This window comes from Scylla paramamosain, chromosome 36, assembly GCF_035594125.1.
Source record: "Scylla paramamosain isolate STU-SP2022 chromosome 36, ASM3559412v1, whole genome shotgun sequence".
Lineage (NCBI taxonomy): Eukaryota > Metazoa > Arthropoda > Malacostraca > Decapoda > Portunidae > Scylla > Scylla paramamosain.
This window is the reverse complement of record NC_087186.1, coordinates 6,327,241-6,338,828: the sequence shown is the minus strand read 5'-3', so window position 1 is coordinate 6,338,828 and position 11,588 is coordinate 6,327,241. Positions and strand designations below refer to the sequence as shown.

Genomic DNA, 11,588 nt, shown 5'->3' with positions numbered 1-11,588 from the left:
GGGACCTTATGGTTTGCCTTTTTCTCATATGACATTCTAGAAGCAATAATTAAGACGGCTCTGTTATTGTACTGGAAACCTGATATGCATAATACTCTTGCATTAAGCCATCATGATCAAAATAACCCGACCGAAATCCTCCAATGATACTGAACATCATCTTACGCAACAAAAGCAAGCGCGCCACAAACACTACTGCTAGCCAGCTGCTATTACAGGTTCATTATTTGGACAAGTAGTAAAGTAACTTCAACGTGGTGAGCGCAGTGTGAGGATCGCGGCGTCATGGTTAGCTCGGCCCCGCTCCTCCTCCTCCTTGTACTTGCGAGACGCCACCACCATCCCATTTAAACTATTGACTTCAAAGGTCCTCTTGGATGCATCGATCTTTTATCAGATAACAGTTGAATTATAGAATTGTTATAACGTTTAAAAATGTTCGAAATGATTATAGAAAGAGTGCAATAAGGTGATTTTTAAGTGTTACCAGAGTGAGCAGTAGGCGACCCGCGTGAGACCTGCACGGCAGGCCCTCCGAGCCGACAGAGCGTCAAAGTACAGAGTGAGGGTTGTGCTGTGTTTGCTGTGACGGATTATTCCTCCCAATACCGCCACCATGAGAGCGTGGTAAGACTTGAGTCTATTTTCATGAGGCGTAGCAACATGTGGAGCTGCCCTCCTGCATGTGTGTGACGAGAAGTGGATCCCGGAGTGGGTGATGGAAGGAAAAAACAAAAGGCGTTGTTTGAGATGGGTAGGTGAGGGAAGTGGTGTACCCGCACCTCCCCTCCAGCCACTGGCCACCTTTGGGTCTCATCTCAGCGTCAGACCCGCATGTCGCCACGGCTTCCCCCTTGGCCCACTCACATACCCAGTCTACGTTACAAGTGTTTTCTTTTGCCTAGTGTGGAGGGGAAAGCGTGATGCACTTAGAAGGCAGCAGCAAGGCCGTGTGTTATGACGATCACTGGTGGTGCTTGATGTCTTTCACAACCACCTGCTGTCGCCACCTCGGTTTCTGCAACTTGACTCATCGTAGGGATACAATGGGGAGTATTTCTATCCCTAGCCTTCCTTCCACGTGCTGCATTGGGGATTGCAGCCTTGCACCTGTGTCCGGCCTCGGGAAAGAATGGCGACCTCATTATCAATAAGGAGTGTAAAGGAAGCGGTGACTTGAATAACGTTAATTTTGCGCTGTTGATGTCTCCTTCCACTCTTGGGTTATTTTATGCATGCAGTCAGACTTTTATTTATTGACATATTTTACTGTGTTCTGGGGATGTGCAGGCTTCGTTGGTCTCCAGGAAGGACGTGCTTACCACATCCTTTCTCGGAATACATACGTAACTAGCGCACATAGGAAAATTTTGCTGTGATCATAAATTCGCATGGAACGTTCTTATTGGTTGGTTGGTTGGTTGGTTGTTGTTGTTGTTGTTGTTGTTGTTGTTGTTGTTGTTGTTGTTGTTGTTGTTGTTGTTGTTGTTATCACTTGTTTATTGCACTCCATTAAGGATGTGTTGTTGCTGTTTACTGCTTGTTATTTTTTGTTTATTATTATTATTGTTATTATTATTATTATTATTATTATTATTATTATTATTATTATTTTTATTGTTGTTGTTGTTGTTGTTGTTGTTGTTGTTGGTGGTGGTGGTGGTGGTGTTGCTGCTGCTGCTGCTGCTATTATTATTATTATTGTTGTTGTTATTATTATTATTATTATTATTATTATTATTATTATTGTTATTATTATTATTATTATTATTTTGTTATTGATTATACTTTTGTTTTTATTGGTGAATCAGTAAGATGTTAATTAATTTTGTATACTAATCTGAAAAAATATGATATTTATAATTTATCTATCTATCTATCTATATATATATATATATATATATATATATATATATATATATATATATATATATATATATATATATATATATTTATATATATATATATATATATATATATATATATATATATATATATATATATATATATATATATATATATATATATATAAATTTTATTTATTTATTTTTTCAATATTTGTAACGTATAGTAATGACATACATAGATCTGTCTTTTCAGTTTTTATGAGTAAAACATTTCAATTGCTCTCAAATCTATAACTTTTCATCCTATCACTTTCCACCATCTTGACAGTATTCCCAAACTCAGTCTATCTATTTATGTCTCCAGACTGATGCACCTAACACTCATTGTCTCCATAACACTCAGTGTCTCCTTTATAACACTCACTGTCTCCTTTATAACACTCACTGTCTCCTTCGTAACACTCACTGTCTCCTTCATAACACATTGTCTCCTTCATAACACTTGTTGTCTCCTTTATTTCTCCCAAGTCCATGCTCAGTAAATCAGACTGAATTAATTTAAATTGCCAGTCATGCACAAGTCAATTACAGGAAGTCTCAATGCTTGGTACTTTTAAACATAATATAAATCTAGATGTATTGATGATGGTCACTTTTGCAGGAGGAAGGACCCGCTGGAGGTGTGTGGGTCAAAGCACACCAATGCCACTCTTGAGTTCCATGAGTGTGTGTGCAAGTTTGACTATCGGCGCCACAAGAATTACCAACAAACCCTGAAATACAAACACTGTCTCTTGGCTGATGAAATGCGAAGGATTGACAATTTTGAATTGTATGTGATCATTGCTGTGGTCGTGGGAGTGGTGCTGATATTTAGTGTGGCAGCTTTTTGTTCCTGCAAGTGGTACCTTCATACTAATAGCAACCCATGTGGATGCTGCCCATGTCACTCCTGCAAGAAGAAGAAAAGGAAAAAGAAAGAGGAGACAACAGGAGTAGAGGCAGATGGCACAAGCAGCCATGGCTTTGAGAATGGGAACCAGGCATGGACTCCAATACGCCTTGTTCCCTCAAAGGAAGGAGCCACCTATTCCCAGGAGCCTCAGCCAGATACTGAGAGTTTGGACCGCAAAAAGAAGGGACTTTGCATGAAGTTTTGTTTAAGTGATCCAGTTCAAGACTGTTGTGAGTTCTTTGACTGTGATCTCATGTGGCGCAAGAAAAGCATTTACACCATACCTGTGTTTGGCCGCCGCAAGCCACCCCCAATGCAGAGGAGACCCACCCGTCCTGCACCCCCGCCCCCCAAGCCTCCTGTTCCTCCCATTGTAAAGCATCCTGAGCCTTTGCATATTGGCTTTGAAGAATTACAGTGTGAACCCATTCCTGAGGCTCCCCCATCCCCAGAGCCTGTAAGGGTTGATCAGCCCAGGGCCATGTATGTTGATCCATTTGCCTTCCTACAGAAACCCTTCCTGAGAAGCAAGGAAAAGATACCTGAGGAGGAACCAGAAGCCCTGTACAATAAAATGAAAGGTTTGGTATTTGGTAAGAAGAAGAGCGGCAGTGTGGCATCCCTTAATCATGTAGGAGTGTCAAAGAACCCAGACACAGTTAGTAATACTTCAAGTAAAAAGAGCAAATACAGCAGGACTGGGAGTTTGGCCTCCCTTCATAACTTCAGTGATGAACAACTGGACAGCAGCTACCAGGCCAAGAGGTCCATGAGTCTTGCATCCCTGCACATGGTGGAGGAGGAGAACACCCAGCAGCTGATGCCAAAGGGACCAGGGAGCAGGCTGAATGTAGCAAGAAGCAGAGGCTCACTTCATAACATTTCTGAAGATGATATTCCTCCTTCAATGAGAACAGATGAATACATAGACCTTGAGGAGATGAACAAGCGGATAGAGGCAAAGATGTTGGCTGCACAGGGTAACACTGCTCAGTATGCACCCACCCCACCACAGAAACCTACAGTAAACATTGAGAGTAAGCCTGCCCCACCCCTGGCCACCTCAGGGCTCAGCATGGGGACACCAGACTTCATTCCAGCCTCTGCCTTCACAAAGCCCACAGGACCACAGCATTACCCTCAGTACAGCCCAACCTCATCACAAGGGGAGGGAATGATGTCAAAGTATTACCCACCAGTGCCTGCAACTCCTGAGAAGCCTGCAGTGCCAGCAAGGCTAGCTGTTGGAACCCCTGTTAGTGGCACTGGCACCCTAGGAAGGACCAAGCCCACAGTGCCACCCAGGCCTGGAAGTGGCAGCAGCTCCCCTAAACCACGAGCACCACAGCCGCCCTCCACCCTGAGCAGGTCAGGACATGTGGTGAAGCCCACAGCCCCCCCACCTCCCCCGCCTGTCACTGCTCCCATTGAATCTTCCCTCTGAGGATGGTCATCATAGGTGCTTGGATGGGGTCACTTACACCACTTGGGATTCATCATTCAACTTCATTTTGATGCTCAACGAACACTTATGTTGTTTCTTTTTTATTAAGTTTTGTGTCACATACTGAGTGGTTCATTCTTATGACTCATTGTAAGCCTCACAAGTCACTTAAATAAGGATTCTTTGCTTCTTTGTGCAAAGTACAACGATGGTATTGGTAAAATTTAGTCTTCCTCTCCATAATGTCGATTCATACCAAAGTTTAGTGTAGTGGTTCAGCTGTGTCCTGTTGTACATAATGTTCTTTATGCATTTAGGCTTCAAAGAATACTGAATTGTTCAGTATTTGAATATTAAACAATTCAAGATCATTGAAAGGAAGTAGTAGAAATTTTTTTGATCATAGTTAACATGACACATTTCCACTTATATGCATATTTCCTATTAAGATGTTTGTTCATGTTCGTTTCATTATGGTAATGTTCATAGGTGGGGATTATCGTGATAATTTATTACAATAACAATATCGGGTTATCAGTTATCTGATAATTATTTTTCCCGTTTATCTATTCATCAATATTTCTGATACTTTTCGTTCCAAATCACTGATAATCAATCATTTTAGCTTTTGGAACATAAGTATGTTGAAGTTTTAAACTTTCAAAATCAAATGTAGTTATTTTACTTAAAACAGTGCTTTTCATTAGTGAAGAGACAGGATAAACATTGAATTTGAATTTTTCGAAGATTTTTCTAAGTTTTCTAAGATAAATATAAAAATAAAGATTTGGATTTATCGACTTTTTATTTAAAATATCAATATTGTTATCTCTAGTATCGGAAACTTGGATTTATCGATTTGTTGGTTATTGGTTATCGGACGATAAATTTACCGCCAGTTATCAATTATCGGTCATCACCGATAAGGTTATCATTATTTATTTATTGGTTATTGTGATAAATTTTTGTTATTGCACTCAGCTATGGTAATGTTACCTACATATATATATTCATTCATTCACCATTCATGTTATGCATACAGTTTTTGTAGTCATTTTTTAGGAATTATAATAAGAGAATACCCAACCTCCATAGATAGGCAATTGTGATTTTGATTTTGTATTATTTTACAATACATTAAGCCTTCTCCCAAAGAAATGGGTGGCACACGAGGAATACAGAATGCATGAACACGCTCAAACTCGTATCAGTCTCACAAAATGTTTACACAACTTGATATTTTGATAAGCTTGTGATTTTACACAATTCAAATTCTATCCAGATCTTTAAAAAATACTAGCACATATGTACACTCATTTTGCACACATTATTTTGACAAATTTTGGTACACAAGCAGGACCACCATGTAAAGTGTTCAGGGGGAGAGGAAGCAGTGAGGCACCACAGAGCCTGCTGGACAGACACTGGCTGCTGCTTCTCTGTTGCTGCCACACCACCTCCACTGCTCCCTTGTCTGATGTAAGCCAACCTTAAGTTCACAGTTTTTAAGTTCCCTAGTCTTCATTATCTGCTCAGCTCATGAAGTCTTTCCATATTGAATAGCAGTATGTGTTTCAATTTGTTTCCTGTAAGTGGACAGTATTCAGTAGTGTTTGTTAACAGAGATGATCATTATCATTTAATTTTGGAAGTGATACATATGTACAGTAGTATTATAGTTTTTTTTTTTCTCTTTTTATATTTTGTGTACAAATATGTTGACTAGGTTTAAGATGTCTTAGTTATGTTATGATGTCTAGTACTTTAGGAATTACATGTTTTATACAGGGTGTCCCGAATGTTAAGGTACATACTTCAGGATTTGATAGTTCAGATAATTCTAAGTTGAAAATACTTTATACATATATGCTGTGTTTTGCTTTATTATGTGAGAAATTAGTGTGTAAGTTGTGTTGTGGGAACCGCTTGCCTGGGTGGGCCTCCACCTTCCTCCCCTCCCCACCTTGCTCTGTACCTGAGTTGCGCTGTGCAGCTTTAAGTGATAATTTTTTGTGTACAATCTACGCTGTGAAAGCCTCACAGGAAACAGCAAATGACAGATTACATTTTTTGCATGTGTCATTGAAGAAAATGTACATGTAACACGGTGAATGTTAAGTGTTACTTTTTAAACATACATGGCAACTCACTGCACCTGTCACCTTCCCCTTCCCCCCCCTCAACACCCAACATTTGATATCTTGATCCTAAGTGATAGGCTTCCCCAATCGGCTGACTGCCAAAGTGCATCTTTTTGCTATGGTGAAGATGCCTTTCATATTCAGTAACATTGAGTATTTGGACATGATATTCATGTGATGATATTTGTTACATGATATTCATTCTGTGATGAGAATGCCTGGGCTACAGCAGCAGAATACAGACATAGGTACCCAGACAGAAGACACCCAAATAGCAAGAATGTTCTACAGTATGTCAGCATCTCCATGAGAGAAGATGTTTCTCCAGTACTTCTGCAGCAGCTGAATGTATTGGAGCAGCTGAAGACTATCATATGGATGACAATACAAAACCCCACCATCAGTACAAGAATACAAACACAAATACACAAATACATAAAGGGGGAAAATTCACAGACAGTAGCACAATTTGATGTCACTTAGAATATCAAATAATCTAAAGGGACATTTTCTGGATTGGCGGGAACACTGGGCAGTCATTGTGAAGCTGATGAGTTGCCATGTATGTTAAAAAGTAGCACTAAACAACCATTGTATTGCTGTGTTACCTGTACATTTTCTTCACTGATACATACAAAAGATTTTATCTGTCATTTACTAGTTGTTTTCTGTAAGGCTCTGATGGCATAGATTGTACACAAAAAATGATCACTAAATGCAGTGTGGCACCACTCGAGTATGTAGCAAGCCGAGAAGGGAGGGAAGAAGGTGAAGGCCCACTCAGGCGAGTGGTTCGCACAACACACATCTTACATGTTAATTTCTTGCAAAATAAAGCATAACACAGCATATGTGTATTAAGTTTTTCAACTTAGATTTTTAGAATTACTAGAACTATCATATCACGAAGTATGTACCTTAATTCATCGGATACCCTGTATTTGGCAATACTTATGACCTGCCTAAAATTATAGATTGTGGCAATATCTGCATAAGAAAATCAGGAAGTAAACTCCAGTGGAAAAACATAATGGACATGGGTATTATTGCAGTGAATTATACATTGTTCAGTATAAACCAGTATGTACAATCAGTCTTTTTAAACAGGCATGGTTGTCACTACCATGCAGTATATCAAGGGTGAAAGTGCTAAATCAAACTCATTATTATATTAAATGGTCCTAACTGCCTAAGTTTATTAAGTATCCAAAGAAAGACATCTGGTGGGTACAGTGGCATGAGTATGCTTGTTTTAGAGCAAATTTTTCATGCTTGTTATCTTTAGTGTTGTTTCTCGTGGGATCTCTGTTTTTTTTTTTTTTTTTTTTTTTTGTGGCCTTGATAATTAGATTCTTACTCATATACTTCCAGGCATACATGCTTTGCAATCCCACAGAACTGTCCTGCTTTTCTGATCTCTTTCCTTCCAGTCAGTGAAGGGGTCCACTTAATTATTTGGAAAGTAAACAGTTGATTAATATTACTAAGATTTGTGGTAATAGAAAATCAAGTCTTTCAAAGTGACAAGATTCACTGTGGGCTGAAGAACAGCAAGGTGCTATGATAGTGTTCATCTTCATGAAGGCTGCATGATTGGGAATTGTGGAGTGAAGCAAGAAGCTCATTACAGCAGGTCAGGGTGTATCAGAGGGGGTTCAAGAATATTCACTTCATTTGTGGAAAATCATGATGGTCATAAATGGTAAATTTAGAGTGCATGACATCTTTCATGAACAGCAGCTATATTTGTTATGAGGGTTAATTTGAATGAAATGTATATTGATGCTTGAAAATAGTTACTCTTTAGTAGCTTGATTGTGAACATTTATGCAAAAGGCAGCTGAATATATATATATATATATATATATATATATATATATATATATATATATATATATATATATATATATATATATATATATATATATATATATATATATATATATATTGATGCAATGGAAAAGCTTGTACATCATTATATCTATGTTGGCATTTTCTTGCTTAACAGGAGACGTGTTGATTGATGTATGACTTGTGTGAAGTAGCAGTGTCTTGAGGTGTTTTCTGCATCTGTTGAGTGATTTCTGATACATCATCTTTGTATTGTATTGGCTGTAATTTTGTACATTATGTAAGTAGTTAATGGAGGCCAGTTGTAGACATTACTTTGCCAATCTGCCTCAGATTGACTTGTGTTGAGGCAGGGGTGTCTCACCTTGGCCAGGTGTGAGATGTGCCATCTCAGCACTCACACAGGTAATCTGAGTTAGAATTATATTCAGTTGCTGTATTGCTGTATTTTTATATAAATTTTCATATGCTGTCATAAGTATGTCATGTATTTTATTAGGGAAGTTTCATGTACTTATATTTTACTTTAATTACAAGGAACTTTGCATGTCATTAGGCTCCCTTCTTGTCACCATCCTTGTTGACTTGAATGATGGCCTCGCTTACATGCAGGAGCATTAGTGGTACGTGAGGGACACACTCAGTAATTACAGAGGTGGAGTGTCATGATTGAGTCTGCCTCGTAATTATGTATTGAACTTCCGGAAAGTTCTCAAAATATAGTGACAGTTTTCTTGCTGTGGGTGCAAGATGATGACTTACAGTGAAATATGAGGACAGAGTCCTGTCATGTTAGAGAACAGGGTGTAGGGGAAAGTGAGAGGATTTCACAGCATTCAAGGCCAGAAGTAAAATGGAGACTTGTTGCTGATAATCTCACAGGGTTCTTATGAACAGGCATTTGATAACCTTCCATTCCTGGGTTGCAAGGTCACAACTTGGCAAAACATTCCATAACTGTTGTCTGCCAGGTGAACAGGGGGTACAGTGTGAGAGGAGGCAAATACAAATTATGCCATCCATCCTGGAATTTCAACCTAGAGCTTTCTGCTGTATGCTGAGTATGCAGACTTATTCAGCTTGCTAAGAAATTACTACTCTGGTTGTGCTTCAGCTTCTTTATATTATTGTGAGGAGATGTCCAGAATTCTTTGGCAACTGGAGTGCCATGTTATAGTTTTTTTGGACCATTGTAGGAAATTTACCTCAAAAATGCTTTTTGCTCCTGCCTTGGACATATTGTGCTAAATGTGCTAGAATTTTCAGTAATGTGGGAAGCTTTTGAATTTTTATGATACCATGCTGTGCTGCTATTGTTTGTAGGATGTGCATAGGAAGGATTTTTATAGAGGTGATGCCTGTGTGCTAAACATTCTGATGAAGTTCTGAGATGCTGTGCTGTTACTATTTGTGGGATCAGTTCTGGGAGTGCATCACAGTGACACAGTGCCTTCATTGCTGAGCGGTGAGTGGCGTGCTGTCATCATTGTCTGTTAGACAACACGGTCAGCAGGTGAATGATCACTGACTGGTTGCTATTATAACTAAGGATCTCATTGAAAGGCCTCATTCAGTATTGACAAACTGTCAGATCCCACTATGGTAAGTGTGTATGTACTTTTATGAGTTTATAGCATTTTTATTAGTTATAAAAACAATTGTCATTTTGTGTGTATGTACTACAGAATCCAGTGTTGGTATGAATGCAGGCACCACTCTACTGGCACTTTATTTTCTCATTGGAGAACATTGAATTCCTATAAAGTTAGAGCTTGTCATAACGAGTCATGTTTTGTCTTTTTATTGTGACATTATTTTTGACCATACAATATATTGACAATACTTTGTATGTATTGAAATGTATGTACTTACTTTTCCAGTAAATCTTTACTCCTGGGCCTGGCATGTGTAAGCTCCATTCCAAGTTTATTCCAATCAGAAGTGGGGTTCAGTCATTAAAGCAGTTACTCATGTGGCTTCTTTCCCTTTAGCTCTTCATTTTCTTTCCTCTCTTAATTGCTTCTATCTTTCCATCTTACTTTTCTTCCAGCCTTTCTTCCTTAGTTTTTGTTGGTTTTCATTCTTTTCTTCTTGCATTCATGCTTGCTTGCATGTTTTATATTTTCATTTTCAGAATGAATCAATTGCACATGCAAAAAATTATTTTGTGGTAAAACTTGAAGATCATACAGGTGAATCTTTAGGTGTTCATGTTTTAGTGATGATGAGTTTGAATGAAATTTGTGGTGGTAAGACAGGTCTGGCCAAGGGTTACTCATATGTTCTCTAATTTTAGATAGAAATGTTGGTGCATTTTAAGAGCATAACGATATTTTGTCCTGAACAAATGTTTATTTCGGACTGGGAAGATTCCTGGTGGTGTGTGTATGTCACTATTGTTGCAGTATGGTTAGTGAAAGCAAATGCTTCCTTAATATATGAAAGTAAAGAAAAGGAAAATTCACAGCAGAATGCTACCATATCACTGGAAAAAAAATAAAATAAAAAAATAAAATAAAATAAATAAATAAATAAAATGAAAACAAGGAAAAGATACAAAAGACTATAGTGTAACCGGAACTTTAAGCAGGAAGAAGGGAAATTATGTGTAGAACCTGAATTTATAGCAAAAAAAAAGGAAAAAAAAACAAGAAATGGAGAAATAGGACCCTTAATTTCTACCAGGAACAAGGAAAAGAATGTAAGGAAATTATTTAGGAAACCTTTTAAAGAAGGAATGAGATCAGAAAGCAGTTGAAGCAGCCACACTGTGCTGTTTGTGGGATTTGTGGGGATGTGCAGCTTGCCAGAAGTGCAAAAGTGAAAGAGTGAATGAGAAGATTGGCTTAGCACATTACGTACTTTTGCTGACCTTTGAATGCATAGTTGTGTTGCTGAGCTGTTCCTGCTGTGAGGGTGAAGGGCTGAGGATGTGCTTGTGTGTGCATGCATGGGAAATGCATTCAGACTTATTTTATATTGTAATTGTGTTTTGTGCTATAGGCTTTGCTGTACTTTAGTAAATTAAGGGATGGAAAAGAATACTTAAATCAAAATGTGCTTGGTATGTATGTATATGAGTAAGCAATTATGTATTGTGAGCACAGTGGGTTAAGTTCTTGGCTATGTATATGTATGGAGGAATTCTTTGTTAGATAATGCCAGTATGAAATAGTTCCATTATTTTAAATCCATGTTCAGTTGATTGTGATAATGTATGCCATACTTTGTATGTACAGTGTAAATAATAATGGAGGTAATTGGATGAGTGCATTCATTCATTTATTCCCATGAGAGAGAGAGAGAGAGAGAGAGAGAGAGAGAGAGAGAGAGAGAGAGAGAGCAATGTA

The 11,588-nt window shown here is 38.3% G+C and overlaps 1 protein-coding gene across 3 annotated transcripts; it reads left to right on the top strand.

Annotated features, from left to right (window-relative positions):
• The first annotated feature begins 221 nt into the window (after nt 1–221).
• LOC135090751 (uncharacterized) lies at nt 222–11,503 on the top strand. 3 transcript variants are annotated; one of them, XM_063987800.1, is made up of 3 exons: nt 222–627; nt 2,509–4,170; nt 5,604–11,503. In XM_063987800.1, the coding sequence occupies exons 1-3, from the start codon at nt 617–619 to the stop codon at nt 5,614–5,616; spliced, it is 1,686 nt and encodes a 561-aa protein (XP_063843870.1). In that variant the 5' UTR covers nt 222–616; the 3' UTR covers nt 5,617–11,503. The 3 variants fall into 3 exon arrangements, with proteins under 3 accessions (XP_063843870.1, XP_063843868.1, XP_063843871.1); XM_063987798.1 differs by having other exon boundaries at nt 224–627; nt 2,509–11,503; XM_063987801.1 differs by lacking the exon at nt 222–627 and adding an exon at nt 736–754 and having other exon boundaries at nt 2,509–11,503.
• Nucleotides 11,504–11,588: the final 85 nt, after the last annotated feature.